The sequence below is a fragment of the Meles meles genome, chromosome 4 (assembly GCF_922984935.1).
Source record: "Meles meles chromosome 4, mMelMel3.1 paternal haplotype, whole genome shotgun sequence".
NCBI lineage: Eukaryota > Metazoa > Chordata > Mammalia > Carnivora > Mustelidae > Meles > Meles meles.
In genome coordinates this window covers 54182579-54203916 of record NC_060069.1, presented here as the reverse complement: position 1 = coordinate 54203916, position 21338 = coordinate 54182579, and the positions used below count along the sequence as shown (strand labels likewise).

The window sequence follows — 21338 nt, the reverse complement described above, 5'->3', positions numbered from 1 at the left end:
GAATCAAGTAGGACGAGAACCAGGATTGACCATTGGATTCAGCAGAAGAGAATTGGTGACCTTGACAAAGGCAGTATTGGTAGAGTGGAGGGGATACAAGCCTGACTGGAGTAGACTGAAGAGAGCATGAGAGGCAAACAATGGGAAACCAAGAGAAGCATCAGAAATAGAAGTTTTGCTATGAATGAAAGTGTTGGTAGCTAGAAGGGGAGATAGGATCAAGATTTTTTAAGACAGAAGGAAGTTGTTTGTTTGTTTTTCTTAATATGTATTTGTAATGGAACAAATTACAGCTTGTTTATAGGCTGATTGGAAAGAAGCCACAGAGAAAGGGAAGTCAGAGCAGAAGAAAGAAGAAAGGACTGCTGGGAGAACGGATCTGAGTAGGTGAAAGGGGAGGGGGTCTAGAGTCAAGTGGAGGAGTTGGGTTTTGACAGATAGCTCATTCACAGAAATAGGAGGGAAGACAGGATATATGAGCACAGATGCAGGGAAGTGGGTAGATGTGTTGATGGCTGCCTGTGGAAGCTCTCATCTGATATTTTCTCTGTGAAGGAAGCAAAGACATTAGCTGAGAAGGAGAATGGAGAAGGAAGTGATGGAATGCAGAAGAATAGAAGGTATAGTCAGCCAGAAGGAGAATGGGGAGACGGATGCATGAGGAAATGTAATCCTCAAGGATAACTTCCTTGAGGTTAGTGGCATTAATTTTTTAGTGACCACCTCCTTCTCTGAATTCCAATACTAATACTCTACATTATTCATTTCCCTATGACACGCGTTCCATTCTATTATCGTTTATCTGATTTTGAGAGTCCGCTCTCTTTTTTTTTCTCTTCATTATTCCTCACCTGTTTCACACAGGGGTCTGAGACAACTTACATGCAGTAGAGAAATATTTCAAACTACATAACTGAGGGAGGAAATAAATGTTTGGTCCAGCACTGCAGCCGCTGTTTGGGGAGATCTACTTCTCGAATACAGTGCTATCCAGTCTGCAGACTTAATGTACCAAAACCCACATCCTTCCACCTGGACTGTACTACTGGTAAAGGTGGTATTTGGTGCCCATAGTTACTTCTGATTTATTCCTCAATTTATTCTGAAGCTGGCTGGTGAAGCTGTTCACTAGAGACCCCCTTTGAAGACCCTAAGAATTTAGGTCAAGAAGACAAAAGAATATTCAGAGAACATTTTGAGACTAGAGGAGATTCCACTGATGCAAATTGTGAATTGAGTCCCTTGAGGACTCGGGGGGAAGGGTTTGCAAGGCTGAAGGAGACAAGGCATCAAGGTCAGACAGGAGATGTACAGAGCTGTATGGGGGTGAGAATTCAGGGATGAGGTGAGAGATGGCTGGGAGTGTGGGATTTTGGCAGTGAATGATCCAAAGAGGGATAAGGTGCGATGAGAGCAATGTGAAAGCATGGCAGAGCTGTGTATTGGACACTGTGTTGCATTGCCCAGGTCTTGCCTTTCTGTCCCTTCAATTATTCCCTCAGCTCCCAGGAGTGCTGGCTGCTGGTAGAGGCCAGGGTCCTGAGTTTCTCCAAGGATATTGACCTTAGATGAAGTTAGATGCGTAATTCAAAGCCATGCCTCGCTGGGGGCAACTTACATTCGAAAGCAAGGTCGGTATACAAAGCCTAACCCCTTTGCCTCAATTCAGGGAGCCTGAGAAAGCTTTGCTGCACCTGTCTTGCAGTTCAACTCCTCCTTCCACTCAGTCTGCATGGGAATCTCTACTCCAGAGTCTCTTTCCTGGGGATCGTGGCCTATGACAGTTGCTAACAGAACTGGTCCTAGGAAGCAAACTCTAAAATGGGACGTTGGAGCTGCCTTATAAATCAGGCAACTGGCAATGAAAACATCATCACTGGTGGGAAGTGGAATATTGAAAGTTTCTAGCATGCTGTAGCTGTGAAAAAGTTAAAACTTTCATCAGTGGAGGGCTCCATGCTGGGCAGTGAGCCTACCTAAAAGAAAAAACAAACAAACAAAAACCACCAACTTTCATCAGTGGAGAAGTTGAAGTGGAATTCCCACAGAAGGTAATGAGGGCCATATCTCAGGCATTTGAGAGGTTTCTAGGAAGTTGCAATTACATGGAGTCAGATGGTTGTTACTGGGGGCTACCACTGCACTAGAGACACACAATAAGAGGTGTGAAGGTCATTAGTTACCAATGGAAGATGAACAGCAAATGTCAGAGTCCTCCCCTGGCAGCATGTGGGAGACTCATCTACTATAGTCACTGGGCAGGTACGCAGAGGATCAAGCCCAGGACTAAATTATAAGGGAAATGGAGTCCCAGAGAGGGTTGCTTTTCGTGGCAATTCTCCTTTGCCAAAGTTAGGGCTGTGATTGGGAAGAAGTGTGACCCTGTGATTTGGAACGGGGACATTCGGGTCAATGAAATTGAAACTATCAAATTCCATGGAAGAGGCTCATCTTTCCTTGCTAAAGACCTGTGACTTCTCCTCCCTACCCCTACTTGCTCTAAGATAAGTCAGAGGCTTCTGTTCTGCAAGACACATGCCTAGCTCACGAAATACATTCCCTCGCGGTCAACGGAACAATGATTACAGTTGAGTCACAAAATAACCCATTTAGGGTAGTGCTGAGACTAAGGAAGGAAAGGTCTTATATCCTCCAAGGAGTTACAGGACTAGCCAACAGGTATCACTAGAAACCAGGACAGTACATTTCGGAGTGTGCTGGATCAAAGTAGGGGACAGACATGAACTATGGTAGAGAGAGCTTATTGAATGGAAGCATTCTCCATGATAGAGAATTTAGTGCCCAGGTAAAGACTCTGGGACACACTACTAATACACTGCTAATTTGGCTCTTGGAGGCTTGGAGAAAATGATGGCATAATCAATGAAGTAGATAGAGCTGCCATGGCCAATGGTGGAAAAAGGAATCAAAAGACTCAAGAGAAGTAACTCGAGGTGAGAATATATATAGGCAATGGCAAATTGCCAAATAGTTAGATGGTTGGTTGGGGCCTAGAAGGAGCATATGGGAAGACAGGGTACAGCAAAAACTGGGAATCGAGGGACAGACCTATGGAATCAGGCACAAAGTGTGAAGAGCTGTGCACCACATGTTAACGTCATCCAGAAAACCTCTACCACAGAAGACGAATTAAGCAAACAAGTAGGCGTAGTGGCCGGGCTGGCTGACATCAAGGAGCCAGTGTCCTTGACCACCTTGGTCAGGCACACATAGCCTATAAACAGAGTGGGCTGTAAGGATGGAAGTTATGCCTGAGCCCAACAAAACAGCCTCCCACTTACCAAGGCTAACCTAGCTGCTGAATGTACGGCTAGCCCCAGGCACTGTCCTATCCTGAGACAACCAACCCCTCGTGGTAAGCCAATTACATTGGAAACACTTCAGTCAGCAGATCAGCGATTCATCATGCCTGGAATAGACATATAGTCCATGTGCGGATTCTCCTTTCCAGACTGCAGGACTGCACCTTCCAAGGACTTAGAAAGCATCTGATCCAGTGACACGAGAGCCCACAGAATATTGCATCAGACGGAAGGACACACTTTCCAACAAAGGTGGTGTGGAACTGGGCATACGAGCATGGATTCCCTACCTCATTTGTATATGACACCACTCAGAAGCTATTGGCCTTCCTAATGGAATAAAAGAATATCTCTTTGAAGTTAGCCATGGGGTGCCAGCTTGGAGAGGACATCCTGTGAGGATGGGGTATAATCATCCGGGATGCACTTCACACCCTTAATCAATAACCATTATGATAACATCATAACCATTATGTGGTGCTATGTTTCTAATAGGTAGAATTCAAGGTTATAGGGACCAAAGAGCAGAAGTAGAAGTGGCCCCATTTACCATTACAGCCAGTGACCCACTTGGAGAATCTTGCATCTAATATCAGCAACTAAAGCTCTGAGATCTAGAAGTCTGTTCCTAGAAGGGAAGCACTTCCCCCAGGGACTCAGTAAGAGCCTCTGCACAATGCACATGCCTCTCAGTCACTTCTGGCTCTTTGTGCCAAGGAAAGGAGTGGCCACTCTGGCACGGGTAATTGTCCCCAGTCACAGGACAAGGAGGACTACAAATAAAACATCATCAAGGCTAAATAGAAAATCTGACACACGTAATTTAATTAACAAGCTTGATCTTATGAGAGAATCCCATATTTGTCAGAGAATGCACATTCTTTTCTAGCACACCCAGAATATTCATAAAAATTAATGACCTGTGAGAGCAAAAGAAATCTATTAGACCAATACCAAAGAGCTGTTAGAGGGTATATGGACCCAAACATTTCTGATCATGCAGCTTCACTGTCATAGTTTGGGTTCCCTGGGAAGCAGACTCTAAGATAGAGATTAGGGAGTGCTCTTGGGATTAACACCTGTGAAGCAGAGCGGAGGAATGAGCAGAGGGAGAGCTTGCATTTCAGCACAGTAGCAGTGAAGACCCCGGGCCAATACCACTGGGAGTTCTAGAGCTGGCAGCCCTTTGGAGCTGGGGCAAGAGGACCAGGCATTTACACTTCTGCACTGAGCAGTCATCGGCTGCAAGCTCCCTTTGGAACAAGATATGACCTTGAGCAAGGCAATCCCTGACGAAGGCCATTTTCTGGCAGCACTGCCGGCAGCTAGGAAAATGAATCTCTCATTCCTAAAGGAGGGTCTGGGTAAAGGATCACATAAAGTTTAGTATACATCTCTATTAGGTAGGATGTTTATAAATTGTATAGTTCACTATTATACTGATATATATGCACATTAGAAAACAATAAAATAGAGATTTATAAATGAGGACACCAGGGTGGCTTGGTTGGTTAGGCGTCCAGCTCTTGATTTCAGCTCAGGTGTTGACCTCAGGGTCATGAGTTCAAACCCTATATTGGGCTCCACACTGAGTGTGGGCCTACTGGAAAAAAAAAAAAAAAAGAAAGAAATTTATAAATGATGAGATAATGATGAAATAAATCATGTTAAAACACTTTGTTAATAGGTGATGGTTTCATCATATTATTAACTAATATCATAAGACACAATACACACTTAGGGCAAGCTTCATCATGAATGGTAGATTATATATTCATATTCCTAACAATCGTCTTGATAATTTCAAAGCTTTTCGGTCAAATTCTTGCTGGATCTGACTAAATAATTCTGCCTTATAAGGCGCCTGACAAAAAACTGGTATCAGACCTACCAGCTCTGCAGTTTTCTTGTTGTTTACCTTTGTATTATTTGCATTATTTTCAATTATGCTTTCTTTCAAGGAATCTTTTGTGAAGGTTAATTTAGTTAGATTAAATAATTAAATCCAAATATCCACTTATCCAGCATACATAATCTGCAGTATTTCTCAACATGCTGACAGCATGGGCTCCTGGGTGGCTCAGTCAGTTGAGCATCTGTCTTAGGCTTGGGTCATGATCCCAGGGTCCTGCGTCAGGCTCCTTGCTTGGTGGGGAGCCTGCTTCTCCCTCTGCCTGCCTCTCCCCCTGTTTGTGCTCTGTCAAATAAATGAACAAAATCTCTAAAAAAAAAAAAAATGCTGACAACAAATGAAAGAGGAAAGAAGCCACTGTCCCCCCCTCTATATGTTGGAACTTGCCTTCTCCCCGCAGGATGACTTCATTCCTGACATATGACTGTCTGAGATGCAGCCTGGTGAGGCCAAGAGTGTCCATATATATGTGAAAGATTAATAAAGATTAATTTCTCATTTTTAGACAAAGATAAGTAGCAGTCATTTCTAATAGTTTCTGCCTGAACCTCTATGAGTCATCTTTTACACTTCCTCAGGTAAAGATGCCCCAGTTTGGAGATCTCTGATCTACTGAGCAGAAAGTCTGTACACTCCCGATTTATCACCATCCTTTTGGTCAGTGCTGAGAGATACTATTTGTTTAATTCAAGATATTGCTTCTTGAATTATTCTTCTTTTCCTTCGTGCCATTGTTGACCACCTTTCCTTCCCACAATGCACACGTTCTTTGGGTGTTTTTGTCCCTCATTAAGTAGGAGTCCATCTGAGATTCAAATAAGCCTGTGAGACTATTTCATACTAAATGTTGATCTAAAGCCCTATTCTCAGGTTCTTATCGGACCTCTCCATGAACTGCCTACGACAATTCTATGAGAAACAGAACATAAAAATTTATGAGCAATTCAATATCAAGTTGAAAAATCACATCACACTGGCATTTTTTTTTTCTTGAAATAAGAAATCCTGTTTAATGAGACTGGATTCTTGAGCCTGCCTTTGCATCAGAATTACCCCTGGCACTGAGGAAAACAAAAACAAACCAAAACAAACCCCCACTGACTCATGGGCCCTACCTGTGATAATTAAAGATCTACAGTAACACTGGCTTACTTACACATGATAGGAATTGATTTCTCTCTCACATAAATGACTGTTGAAAGGCAGAGTAGCAACTCTGCTCTAGAAGGGCTTTGGAGACCAGTCTCTTTACAACCCTCCATTCTGCTATCCCTAAGGCATGACCTTTGTCCTCGTGGCCCAGGATAATGGTTAGACTCCAGCTGTCACAGCTGTTCCAGGCAGCAAAATGGATGAAGGGACAAAAAAGAAGCGGGTAAAGGAAGCACATCAGGTGACTTCTAAGGGAGGGTCCCCAAAGCTGCCATGGGATGCTCCTTTGCACCTCCCGTTGTCTAGATCTCAGTCCCATGTTCACAGCTGGATGCAAGAGAAGCTGACAAACGTATCGCGTATTGTGAGCAACCTCATGCTCAGCTGAAAAATTGAGAAGTGTATTACTCCCGAAGAAGAAAAACACTGGGGGACAGCCAACAGTCTCTGCCAAAACACGCAAATGAACAACTGTCTAGGCCTTGGCAGACTTCGGGAATCCAAGGGCAGTTGTGGTTTGGTTGGAGAAGGTTTTGCCCTAGCCACCGTAAGGATTTCACATTATGGCTAGAATTAGCAACTGCCTCCTCTTAGAGGAGGTGGGATAACCATGACTGCAGCGGAAGAGCTAGACTGTGCCAGCTCAGCTCGCCTTATCAGACGCATTCAGGCACTCATTCTGCTCAGCTCCTTTAAGTTTGGTGAAAGAGAATAAATAAATATTACAACTGACATGCCCTGGAACACGGTAGACAAGAATGAAGAAGTCCTGTTCATCTCTTATGTTCCTCTTTGTTGGAATGCTAGACCAAAAAAAAAAAAAAAAAAAAAAAGTACAAAGACGAACAGACAAGATGAAATCTTTGTAAAATTTTGTTCCCATCGGAGATATCAAACTAAAGCAAAACTTTCCCTTTACTTTCGTCAACTAACTCTTGGTGGAAAGATACTTATAGCAATGAACAGAGGAAGGAGTTTTTGACTTGAAAACAATACTGGGTGTTGTACAACTCTAGGGGGTGCTATTCTCATTATTTCTATGTGAATGGCCCACCTCTTGGAACACAGTATGAGTGGTGTCCTACTAGGAAGCAGTGCAACTTGTCTGTTAATCTCAAAATCATAAGCTCGAAAGATAAGCAGTTGGCATTGGTAGTCCCAAGAATAATCAAAGACTTTTCTGTTCTTGCAGAAAGCTGTTTTTTGTCCAGAGGACTTCTTTTCTATTAATCTCATCAATGACTACCAAGAAGAGTCAGTCAATCTAGTCAGTCTACAGTGTTTCTGATTTCTAGGTGTCTATTTTAAAGACAAATGGAAGACTCTGGAAATATCAGGTTTCTAACTGCTGTGGAGTATGATTTGCATACATAATTCTGAGGCATCATTAATCAGGGGAGTTAGGATTCCACACTTTATCTCTCTCACGCACACCTGTTCTTGCTGGAAGTGAATAAGTAGATAGCAACCACAGCTGCACAGTGGCTTTACTGATTTAAGGAACACTGTTAGTCTCGTCTTTAAAGCTGGAGTATTACAGCAAAGCTTCAAGGGTGCTTCTAATACATAGTTTTTGTCAGAGTCAATTATCATTAGAACACATTCTTAAAATGTCATTCAGAAGCTGTTTAAAAAAAAAGATAGGCAGTTTTAGAGTTATCAATAACAACAACAACAACAGCAACAACAAAATAACCTTTTTTTTTTTTAAAGATTTTATTTATTTATTTGACAGAGAGAGATCACAAGTAGATAGAGAGGCAGGCAGAGAGAGAGAGAGAGGGAAGCAGGCTCCCTGCTGAGCAAAGAGCCCGACGCGGGACTCGATCCCAGGACCCCGAGATCATGACCTGAGCCGAAGGCAGTGGCTTAACCCACTGAGCCACCCAGGCGCCCCCAAAATAACCTTTTGAAGCAAGTACATTTTCAGGATGAAATAGAATATCCTGGACAAATTTCATCACGTTACCCACTGTTGTATGTAGAACCCAAGAAATTAAAATTAGTTTTGCTTCTTTGATATAAAATAAAAATAAATTAACTCCTATTTCTTCTTCCCATATTATATAATGTTAATCTTTAAAACTTTTATTGGGTCACGGGCACTTTTGAAAATATGATGTAAGATATGGGACCTCTTCTAAGCAATATACTCATATATATATACACAAACATCAGCAACAGATTTCAGGGATTTAAAAAAAAATTTTTCTTAAGAATTGTGTTTATCTGAGAGAGAGACAGAGAGAGTGAGAGAGAGAGAGAGAGAACATGAGTGGGGGTAGGGGCAGTGGGAGAAGCAGACTCCTCGCTGAGTGGGAAGCCTGATGCTTCCAGGGCTCTATCCTGGGACTCCAGGATCACGACCTGAGCCAAAGGCAGATGCCTAACTGACTGAGCCACCCAAGTGCCCCAGATTTCAGGGATTTTTGACTCACGAATTCTATTCATAGACACTCTAGTGTCAAAGGCCCAATCTAGAGAGTAGTGGAGGGTGAAAATGAGTTTTAAGAACTCAAAATCCACTCAGGGTCTAAAGAAGAAATGGTGTGTGTGGTTGTGTGTGTGTGTGTGCGCACGTGCATACACAGGCCAGTCCTTTAACACTCATTTGAAGATAAGTCATTTTGCAGACAAAGTTTACACTTCCTGAATTTTTTATTTTCTTTCATTTCAAGGACCAATTTATATAAAATCCAGCAATACACAATTTAAAAATGATTCTAAATTAAATTCAAGGCACACTCCAGAGGTTTTTTTGTTTGTTTGTTTTTGATAATGGAAAACTTATGCTATATTCATTCAAATTTCCTCTATCAGAACTTTTGACAATTCTGCTTGGATTCAGAGGAGAAAACACTGTGAAAATAGTTCATTTACAACACACTGAAGGACAAGCTGAGTCCATTTGTTTACTTACTTATTGACAATTTTGAGTTATAATTCACATACCATACAATACACCCATTTAAAATTATGGAACTCAATGGTTTTTAGTAGATTCACAGAGTTATGTAACCGTCACTGCAATAATTTCAGAACATTTTCATCAACCCAGAAAGAAACCTGTCCTCATTAGAACCCTCCCCATACCTAGCTCCTAATGATTCCAGCCTTAGGCATCCTCGATCTGCTTTCTGTCTCTATAGATTTGCCTATTTTATTTCCCATAAATGTCCATACAAGATATGGCTTTTTGTGATTGGCTTCTTTCAGTTAGCATAAAATTTTGAAGGTTCACCATGTCATAATATATCTCTATACTTACTTTATTTCTTTCAATGACAAAATATTCTATTCTATGGCCATTTCACTTTCCCTGTTCATCTGTCGATGGAGATTTAGCTTGTTCCCAATTTGGGGCTATTATGAATAATACTGCTATAAACATTTGTGGACCAGTTTTTGTGTGGACCAGCCCCTCAACTTTTAACCCCACAAAAAAAGTAAAAAGAGAAGAACTCTTAAAACTATTCATAATCTGTTTTGCAGTAGTTTCAGACTTTTCAAGATTCAACAATTTCCATACCCAGCATCACAAAGGCTCATCATGGTAGGGAGACTGGCATCATGACTCTATCATAGACTCAGAGGAGGTTAGACATGCTTTCTAAGATCCCTTCTTACATGAAGTCAACAATGGCTACTTTCTGTTACTTCTCCATGCAAAGAAAAGAATGACAGGTTGTGGACATCCCCTGGTCCCCAGGAAGTTACAACAAACATTGCTGAACCCCTTGCAAAGCAGCAAGCTTTGCCCAAAATTTTGCACAAATAACAGCACTGTGGACAGAAGTCATACACCGAGTATAGGCTGCCAAGCTACTCTGAGTTCCCTACTCTAGTATGAAGCACTTGACGCCCTCACTACTCCCACCTGGGTTCTACCTACAACGTTAGCACTGTTAAGCCTTTGACACCTCGTCTCTCTTTCTGGTTACTCCCTCTGCATCTCCATGGGTGATGTTCCCTACTCACTCACAGAGACCCTCCCTGCTGACTCGAGCCTGACAACTATCTCCACTCCATCTTTGAGACTAGGGGCTAAACTTCACCATAGCTTTCCCTGCTGAATTCATGCCCCCTCTGGATTCTGGGTTTGCCAAGTGCTGTGCAAAATGGTCAGGAGCTGCAGAGTAAAAGTTTGTTGATTAAAGGGCCCGTAAGTTTTCCTATCAGTCCTGTGTGTGTGAAGTGGAAAGGGGTCAAAATGAATTTATGGCTTAGTGGCATTTATCAGGGATTCATTTTTTTTAAAGATTTTATTTATTTTTTATTTGACAGAGAGAGATCACAAGTAGGCAGAGAGGCAGGCAGAGAGAGAGGAGAAAGCAGGCTCCCTGCTGCACAGAGAGCCCAAAATGGGTCTCGATCCCAGGACCCTGAGATCATGAGCTGAGCTGAAGGCAGAGGCTTTAACCCACTGAGCCACCCAGGCGCCCCAGGGATTCATTGTTGACATCTCCAACAATCAAAGAACTTGGAAACCTTAACTTAATCCTGAGTTTCTCTCCTTAGCTATTATGGTATTGACATAAGTTTATTCACTGGAATCGAAATGATTTATCCAATAAAGATGGACTCAGAGGCATAGGAAGCACATTCCTAAAGATTTGATCCATTAGAATAATCAGACTGAAGTCACAAAGAGAAGGTTCAGCTGACCATTTAATTCTTTTGCTTTGTATTTCAAAGCAATCTTACTTTGGACCTTTTGATTTAATATCAATGAAATTCCATGAGCATTTCCTGATGCTAGCACGTGAGGCATAACCTGGAAGGCTGAATCACAGTCTACTGCTAGGGGGTCCTGCTAAGCTCTGCCATTCTTTCAGAGGAGGGTTGCCCAGGTAAGCCAATTTTTTCAGATAGTCACAAGGCTCTAGTTGTGGAATATCAGGATTCTGCCTGTAATATTTCTGCAACTTCGCCAGCACTGTGGGCAACCCCACTGTGGAGGCATAGAACATGGGTCCACCCTTGTGCCTTGGCCATCCATACCCATGTAAATAGACAACATCGATGTGCTCTGGAGTGGCAGCCATCCCTTCCCCCAAGATACGGAATGCTTCATTGATGAGTGAATACAAACAGCGCTCGAGAATCTCATCCTGGCTAATGACACGTGGCTCGATGTGATAGGTTTCTCTGTACTGTGACAAGAATTCAGAGAGCCAGGGGTCAGGTTTGTGAATCCTACCCAGTGGCTTATCATATTGATACCAACCCTTTCCTGTCTTCTGGCCAAACCGTCCTGATTCACAGAGCATATCAGGAATTGGGCAATATCTCTCGCTGCCTCGCTTTCGGGCAGGTGTTCCTGAAGGCAACGTAGGTCCAGTAAGACCTTGCCCTTGTCGAGATTTCCAACCCACATCCAATCCAGCAAGATCTGACACTCTAAAAGGTCCCATTTTGAAACCAAACTCTTCCAGCACCTGATCTATCTCCTCTGGCTTACTGCCCTCCTCCAACAAGAAATATGTCTGATTGCAATAAGGCTTCAACATTCGATTGCCAACAAATCCAAAACAGTTACCTACAACTACTCCAATTTTTTTCATCTTTTTTGATAAATTCATAACTGTGGCAATGGTAGTGGGGGACGAGTACTGGCTGGGAATAATCTCTAACAACTTCATGATGTGAGCTGGTGAGAAGAAGTGAGTGCCAATGACCAAGTGAGGGCGATCAGTGGAAGAAGCAATCTCGTCAATGTTCAAGGCTGAAGTATTGGTGCACAGAAAAGCTTCTGGCTTGCATACAGCTGACAGTTCAGCAAAGACCTGCTTCTTCAAGTTAATTTCCTCAAATACTGCTTCAATGACTAAATCTACACCACTTAGCTCCTTCAAGGATGTGGTTAATCTGGGTTTTGGTCCTAACCAGTGGTTGCTGTTGTGCTGCATTTTGGATGCTTCCTTTTCCAGGAGGGAGGTTATTATCTGATCAGCAGTCTCTAGCTGCTTCTTGTCCAATTCCACAGCAATCACAGGGATCTTGGCCTTTGCAAGTGCAGTGACAATGCCTCGGCCCATTGTTCCCAAGCCTGCAGATGAGAGTGAAGAAGAAAAAGAATGGTTCAGTGATATTGGGAACTGAAAAATTACTTGGTAAACGGGAGGCTTCTGTGGCAACAGGGCATTTAAAGAGATCGATGCGAGGAATACAAATGGATTGAATATTAGTTAAGATTAGGCACTGTGTTAAATGCTCCAGAGGATGTGACATTGAGTAATATTCATGCACGCACACACACACATGCACACACACACGCAATATTAGGACTGATAAACAAGTTCAGCAAGGTTGTATAATACAAGATCTATATATAAGAATCAATTATATTCTATATACTAGCAATGAATAATCAGAATATGAAATTAAGAAAACAATTCTACTTACACTAGCATTAAAAAAAATAAAGTACTTCGGAATAAATTTAAGAAAGAACTGTAAGACTTGTAATGCTAAAACCCACAAATCACTGCTGAAATAAAGAAGACCTAATAAAGAGATATACATCCCCTGTTCTCATAGATCAGGAGACTCAATATTGTTAATATGGCAATACTACCCAAACCGATCTGCACCACCAATGCAATCCTTATCAAAAATTCAACTGGCTTTTTGCAGAAATCAACAAATTAAATTAAGCAGATCCTAAAATTCATACATAAATACAAGGAATCAAGAGTCACCAAAGACATTATTTAAAAAGAAGAACAAAGTTGGAGGATTCATTCTTCCCAATTTAAAAACTTATGACAAAGCTACAGTATTCAAGTATTCAAGTGTGGCATAAGGGTAGACCTATAGAATTGAGAGTCCTGAAATAATCTCATAACTGTGGCCAACTGGACAAGATAATTCAATGGGGGAAGAACAGTCTTTTCAACAAACGATGCTGGGACAACTGGATATCCACATGCAAAAGTATGATGTTGGACTACTGTGCACCATATACAAAAATTAATTCAAAATGGATCACAGACTGAAGTAGGAGCTAAAACCATAAAACTCTTGTGAGTAATTCTCCATGATCTTGGATAAGGCAATGGTTTCTTACGACATCAAAAGCATAAACAACAAAAACAAAAAAATAGATTAATTAGATAACATCAAAATAAAAAAAATTTTTGTGCTTCAAAGGATACTATAAAGAGAGTAAAAAGAACCCACAGAATCATCTATCTAATAAGGGACTTGTATTAAAATATATAAACAATTCTTACAACTCACAATAGAAATACAACTTAACTTAAACATTTTTCTGAAGAAAATACACAAACAGCTAATAAGCATACGAGAAGATGTATCCTTAATCATGAAGGAAATGCAAATCAAAACCACCATGAGCTACCACTTCACACCCACTAGGAGAGAGATCATTAAAAAGAGAGAGGTACAAGTGAGAATGTGGTGAACTTGAAATCCTGACACATTGCAGGAAGATTATAAATCTTTTCCCCAGACTGGGGAAGGGAAAAGGAAAGGGAGTATTACTTTAAGCAAAGGCAAGAAGATCAGAACATGTAGACAAATTATTTGATGGCAAAGATGTTACTGTTCCTTCCCCTTACCATTTCATTTTTCTTCTGGGCACATGGAAGACTATTCTAGATCCTTCGTTTTTTTAAAGATTGTATGTATTTATTTGAGAGAGACACACAGCGAGAGAGGGGACACAAGCAGAGGGAGTGGGAGAGGGAGAAGCAGGCTTCCCGCCACACAGGGACCCCGATGCGGGGCTCGATCCCAGGACCCTGGATCATGACCCAAGCCGAAGGCAGAAGCTTAATGACTGAGCCACCCAGGTGCCCCTGTTCTGGATCCCTTGTAACCTGATAGGGCCTGTGAGTATTTCCGGTCAATGAAATGGGAAAGGAGCGTAGTGTGGGATCATAATTGGTGACCAGAACTTCTCACAAGATCCTTTATTACTTCCAGGATGTAGAGGCTGCAGAGAACTGTGAAGCCTTGGAGGAGACCCTTGAGCAGGTGATAGCAAACTAGGGTCTGTGTGTCAAATCCATCCCACCGTCTATTTTTGTACTACCTGTGAGCTACGGATGGTTTTGCATTTTGAATAGTTGAAAAAAGAACAAAAACGAGAACAATATTTTGTGACAAATGCAAATTATGTCAAATTCAAATTTTAGTCTCATAAATAAAGTCTTACTGGAGCACAACCACACTCATTTGTTTCCATACCATCTATAGCTGTTTTGTGTGCAGAGTTGTTTTGGTGCTGCAAAAGAGATCATACAATCCAGAAAGCCTAAAATATTTACCATCTGGCCCTTTAAAAAAAAGTTTACTGACCCTTGTTCAGGAGAATGGCAGAGTCATTATTTAGAAAAAACCTTGTCCTAGAATGGCCTTATACAGCAAGCAGGAAATAAATCTTTATTGTACTAAGCCACTAAGATTATTATCTGTTACAGCAGCAAGTTATCTGTTACCTCATCAACCCACTGTGGATGAAACCATTTTGTGAAAACTATTTATATATTATTCTTCTGTACTTCTCACTGACTAGCTTTGGGGATTTGTTGGTTTTGTTTTGTTTTTTGGGGATTGGTTTTGAATACAGAACGTTATCAGTCATCAGAAATCCTTGTTTCTCTGGAATACATTTAAATTTAAAACTGTATTAATTTATCTAATGTAATAAATATATTAAATTAGTTAAAAACATTTAATTTTCCAAAATTAATAAACATCTGCATTTCACTCAGTAGCCAGAAGGCTGGATAGCTCTCGCTGCTATAGCAACTTGTATCCAAAACTTCGGCCTGGGTAAAGGGTTCAAATTGGGTTCAAAACCCTGGCCTCCTAGCTTTCAGTCCCAAGCCTCACATAAAATTTTTAAGAGTACAGAAATTATAATCTCTCAGAGACAATGAGGACTAACAAGATGTAACGTGAAAATACTTTGTAAAGTGTCACATAAGGTAGGTGGGATCTCAGAAAGGACCACAGAGCAGTGAAAGAAAGGCGCCTGTGAGGGTCAAGCACAGTTCTTCAGCATTGACCTTGTGGAGCAGACCTGAATGACCTGGAATCCGTATCACAAAGTGGACCAAACTGGGGCACCTGGGTGGCTCAGTGGGTTAAACCTCTGCCTTCAGCTCAGGGCATGATCTCAGGGTCCTGGGATCAAGCCCTACGTCGGGCTCTCTGCTCAGCGGGAGCCTGCTTTCCCTTCCTCTCTCTCTACCTGCCTCTCTGCCTATTTGTGCTGTCTCTGTTAAATAAATAAATATATTTAAAAAAAAAACAAAAAAACAAAACAAAGTGGACCAAACTAATGCTTTTTGCAAGTGTCCCAGCCATAACTGTAGACTTTATTCAGCTCTATAAATGGACACATTTCATTTAATCACTGAAACAATAAAAACATGAAAACACAATATATATTTATTTCAGAAAGTTCTTAGCTCCGGGTGCCTGGGTGGCTCAGTCGGTTGGGCAGCTGCCTCTTGGTACTGGCTTAGGTCATGATTTCAGGGTTCTGGGATCAAGCCCCACTTCAGGCTCTGCACTCAGTGGGGAGTCTGCTTGAGGTTTTCTCCTTCTCTTTTTGCCCCTACCCCTGCCCCCACACATACTCTCTCTCTCTCCCCTCTTCTCTTTCACCCAAACAAATAATTAAATTGTAAAAAATAAATAAATAAATAGTTCTTAGCTCCTAATTTCTCTTCTCATGAACTTATGATCTCAAAGATCTCAAAAAGGGGGGGGGAGGGCTGAAAAACCAAGATTTTCATTGTTGATAGTTATGTTTCCAAAGGTGCATATTATATTTATACTGAATTTAGTTCCCTAGTTTTTCCTCATTAAACACATGGAGGGGCAAGGGGTCCTGCTTCCCTAACAACTCATTGTCTTTAACTGCCAAGGAATTAATTCTAGTCAAGAAGCTCTTCTACTGACATAAGTAAAGAAAGAACAAAGGGCGCATTCATTGAAGGTTCTGCAGTTTTGGTCAACTGCAGTCTTCTCTCTTTTGGATGGCTCTAAGAGCTCAGGCAAGGGGTGGGGGACATGAACTCGCAGCAGTGTGCTAACCTGTTCTGAGAAGCCCAGAAATGGGCTCATGGAAGAGCACACTTGGGGTTTTGCCAGGGGCAGAGTGAAAGGATGGTAAGTCATGGAGTTGGAGGGCACTGACAAGAGAGTGGCTGAAGTGACGACCCTGGAAGTGAAATTTAGAAAGAGAAGAAAGTAAAGATAAGGGGAGCTGATCAAGTAATGCATATACTTGGAACAACCAATGAAGAGATGTGGGAAGATACCAGGTTGTGGGGGAAAGGTCAGAATTTGAATTTCAGATGTGGAGATACATTAGGGTAAAGGCAAGAGCCATGGAAAAGTCCTAAGTAGGGGTCACAGGAAGTGAAGTGAGGTGAACGACACCGGATCTGAGGAGGCAAAGGCACTGGAAAGCAGCAGGGCTGGATGCACTGTCCACACAGACGATGGCAACAATTGGGGTGACAGCAGGATTTGGGGGAAAGTGGGTAAGTGTGAGCCAGCCAAATTTTTCAGCAAATAGGGGTGGTAGGAGTAAGGACAGTAACGAGGAGGGAGAGAGCAATCAGACCAGGTGGCAGAACCACGGAAGAGTGTCCTGAAAGACACAATGGTCTGGGAAGGGAATTGGGAAGAGATGCGGGCAGGCTGGGAGGCGGGGCGTAGACTGTGAAAGCAGCAGCAGCATTTTTCTGAGAGGGCCGCAGAAGGAGTGGGTGCCCGAGTAAGCTGGGTCTCAGGCAGGAAGCAGATCAGGTTGTAGGAGCGTTCCAGTGGGCACAGGGAGTAGCGGGAGGCTGCATCACAACGACGATCCAGAGTGGAGCAGTACGGGGATAGATGCGATGACGAAGGGGGAAATAACCAAACTCTCTCACTTTATTTGTACTCAAGTTATCTTCCGTGGATTTTTAAATGCTTCTTCAAATATTTTTCTGAACAATATGGGTGTACTTAAAAAAACAAAACTAAAAACTTTTAGACATTTCATGCCGGCCATGAATCAGAAATCTTTTTTAAAAGGCTCACAACAAGGAAATAGGGAAATTCTCTGGGGCGCCTGGGTGGCTCAGTGTGGTTAAGGCCTCTGCCTTCGGCTCAGGCCATGATCCCAGAGTCCTAGGATCGAGCCCCGCATCAGGCTCTCTGCTCAGCAGGGAGCCTGCTTCCTCCTCTCTCTCTGCCTGCCTCTCTGGCTACTTGTGATCTCTGTCTGTCAAATAAATAAAACATTTAAAAAAAAAAAAAGAAAATTCTTAAAAAAAAAAGAAATGGGGAAATTCTCAGACAACAGCTGATGAACTCAATATTGATAAATTTCACCTTTGTTGTTATATGGCACTAATTATCCTTGGCTTGAAGGAATATAGAGAAAAAACAGAGTAAGTGCACAACTAGAAACAAATATTGGTGCTGCTGAAAAAAAGCACAAAAAAGAAACATTCATAGTCCCCTGTCACACTCTCTATCCACCTCCTTTAAAAATCACAAGTGAGGGGCACATGGGTGACTCAGCCAGTTGAGCGGCTGCCTTGGGCTTGGGTCATGATCCCAGGGTCCTGTGATCCAGCCCCGTGTCGGGCTCCCTGCTCAGCTGAGAGCCTGCTTCTCCCTCTCCCTCTGCTGGCCTCTCTGCCTACTTGTGTTCTATCTGTCTGTCAAATAAATAAAATCTTCAAAATAAATAAATAAATAAAAATCACAAGTGGGGGGGGTTGGGGTACCTGGGGGATGGGCGTTAAGGAGGGCACATGATGTGATGAGGACTGGATGTTATACACAACTGATGAATCCCTGAACTCTACCTCTTAAACTACTAATACAGTATATGTTAACTAGTTGAACTTAAATAAAATAAAATAAATAAAAATCACAAGTGAACAGAGTCAATGCTGGAAAGATCACAGCGTGACTGATACAGTAGACTGAGAGGATGTAGCATGGGCTCTTTCCCTCCAAACTGGGTTGTTGCTAGACAGGAGAGTGAGGGTTCAGAAGGTTGACACTTTATAGTAAACTATGACTCCTCCCTTGGAAGACTGTACATCAGCTGACACATATAACACTTTGCTCACCATTTCATGGGGTTTAAAATCCACCAAAGACCATTCTTGGGTTGATACTAAGAACAAGGGAAGCTTGGGAAAGTAGATCAAAAAAGCTAATCAGAGGGCTAGCTTCTGAGGAAAGAAGACATTTTGTTTGGGAAAATCCCAGAGGGAAAAAGCAGGGACGTCATTGTTTCAGGATGCAGAGAGATTTGAGGTCAATAGGGTCGAATGGGAAGTGAATGAATCCAGGCACCAAGAAGGTAGAGCCTTCATTCCAAACACCTAGCTACAAGAGTGACAAACCGTACTTGGAAACGTGGTACAAATAATAATCATTGCTGGGAGATCCAGGAGCAAGAGATTCATGCAGGGGAGAGGAGGCGATAAGTAAAGAAAAGAAAATACCCAGAGTCTAGAGTCAGACAGACCTAGTGTCAGACCCTCACACCACTTGTGTTTAGCTCCCTGGTGAGGAGGTTGGTGTCTCTAGGCCTCACATGTAAAACGAAGATCATTCCCGGGCTGGGGTGAAAAACAAGTTAGCCACACAAGTAAAGTGTTTCGTACAGAGCCCGGTACCTGGCGGCCCTAAGCAAACAGCAGGATTTCGTATGTGCTGATTTGGAGAATGACTTTAACCCCACCACGTTCTTACCGACGACGCCAACTGAGGAGATGGGCTGTGCTGTTGCTGTTTTCCAGGATGCTCCCGAGGGGGTTGACCACTTATTGGCATTCCTCTCCGCAAAGAAAACATATTGCAGGGCTCTAGCCTGCCCTGATTTCTGAAGGTACATGAACAGCTCCTCCTCCTTCTTGATGCCCACTTCATAGGGATACTGGACGGCAGCCTGGATTGCACGGACACAGGTCTCCTGAGAAAGGCACCCAGGATGCTGCTTCCGCATCTTCAGAAGGGCTTCACTGAAAATGCTGTCCATGTTGGGGAAGCTTTGAATTGGCTTGTTGCAGAGTCTACGGGATTCCAGAGGCTGATCTGGAAGGAAGGAGAAAGAAAATGGGATCTTTGGAAATGTTACTTATACAAAGGGAAAAGGAGTATGTAATAATAATAATAATAGCAACCTGTTCCAATTCAAAGTACAAAATTAAATAAATACTCTCCATCAAGCTATTTACTGTAGCACTAACATCAAAATATCTAATGTACTTTAGTCCGGTAAGATAGAATTTAGCAGATTCAATGCAATTTTCAAGTTATCTCACGTAGGCATATAAGTTTCATTTTCCTTCTGTTCCAAAGTCAAGACAGTGCTATAATAGATTAAATTTTAAACTCTCAGTGAGTTTAAGGAAAATATTTCTGAATTAAGAATGACCCTGCAACTGCACTACTGGGTATTTACCCCAAAGATACAGATGTAGTGAAAAGAAGGGCCATCTGTACCCCAATGTTTATAGCAGCAATGGCCACAGTCGCCAAACTGTGGAAAGAACCAAGATGCCCTTCAACAGATGAATGGATAAAGAAGATATGGTCCATATATACTATGGAGTATTATGCCTCCATCGGAAAGGATGAATACCCAACGTTTGTATCAACATGGATGGGACTGGAGGAGATTATGCTGAGTGAAATAAGTCAAGCAGAGAGAGTCAAGTATCATATGGTTTCACTTACTTGTGGAGCATAAGGAATAACTCGGAGGACATTGGGAGATGGAGGGGAGAAGGGAGTTGGGGGAAATCGGTGGGGGAGACAAACCATGAGAGACTGTGGACTCTGAGAAACAAACGAAGGGTTCTGGCCGGGGGCGGGGTGGGTGAGCTGGCGGTGGAGGACACATATTGCATGGAGCACTGGGTGTGGTGCATAAGCAATGAATTATGAATCACTGAAAAAGAATATTTTAGATTCAAACTAATCTCAATTCCATTCCTAATAGTAACAAACACTTATAAGACCTAGAAAAGAAGGCAGTGTTCTCTTCATACAAAAGGAGACATACATATCAGTGGAAAAGAATTGAGAGTTCGGAAATAAATCCTGACAGAGCCAACTGATTTTCAGCACAGGTGTCAAAACAATTCAATGCAAGGGGAATTTTTCCAATAAATGGTGCTGAAATAACTGGATAGCTATATGCAAAAGAAAGAAAGAAGAAATAACTGGATAGCTATATGCAAAAGAAAGAAAGAAAGAAGAAATTAGATCCTTACCTAGAACCATATATAAAAATTCACTCAAGGTGGAACATAAATCTAAATTAAAGAGCTAAAACTATAAAAATTTCTAGAAGAGAACACAGGGAAAATCTTCATGACCCTGGGTTAGACAAAGTATTCTTAGTATGATTCATGAAAGAAAAAAATCAATAAGCTGGAAGTCATCAAAATTCAAGACTCTGTACTTCAAAGAATAGTAATCATGAAAATGAAATGATAAACCACAGACTGGGAGAAAATATTTGTATGGTAGGCAGGGTGTGCTGCACATGCCCAATGTCTACTTCCTGATCCCTAGAACCTATGAGTATATAACCTTACATGGCAAAGGGACTCTACAGATACAATTATTGGTAAAGAACCTGAGGTGTGGGGATTATCCTTTATTGTCTAGATGTTCCCAACCTAATCGTATGAGTCCTTAAAAGAGGAGACCCTTTGCCAGTTATGGTGAAAAAGACATTGATGATGAGGAAGCGTCAGAGACACAACATGGCAAAGATGTGACCTGTTGGTGATGATACGGCTTTCATGATGCAAGAAGGGGGCCAAGAATCAAGGAATTCAGTGGTCTCTGGGCCATTCCCTTGACTTAGAACCAGCAAGAACATGAGGAGCTTGTTCCCACAACATAAGATACTGAGTCGTGCCAACAACCTGAGTGAGCAGGAAACA

General features: G+C 42.0%; 1 protein-coding gene across 1 annotated transcript in view; it reads right to left on the bottom strand.

The window, feature by feature from the left end:
- Positions 1-9030: 9030 nt before the first annotated feature.
- EHHADH (enoyl-CoA hydratase and 3-hydroxyacyl CoA dehydrogenase) overlaps positions 9031-21338 on the bottom strand; it is a 50071-nt gene continuing 37763 nt past the window's right edge. The window contains exons 6-7 of the mRNA XM_046003052.1: positions 19132-19473; positions 9031-12436 (exon numbers count right to left, since the gene is read on the bottom strand). Coding sequence (XP_045859008.1) covers positions 11175-12436; positions 19132-19473 — 1604 coding nt within the window. The 3' untranslated portion in view covers positions 9031-11174. The remainder of the gene's footprint in view (positions 12437-19131; positions 19474-21338) is intronic.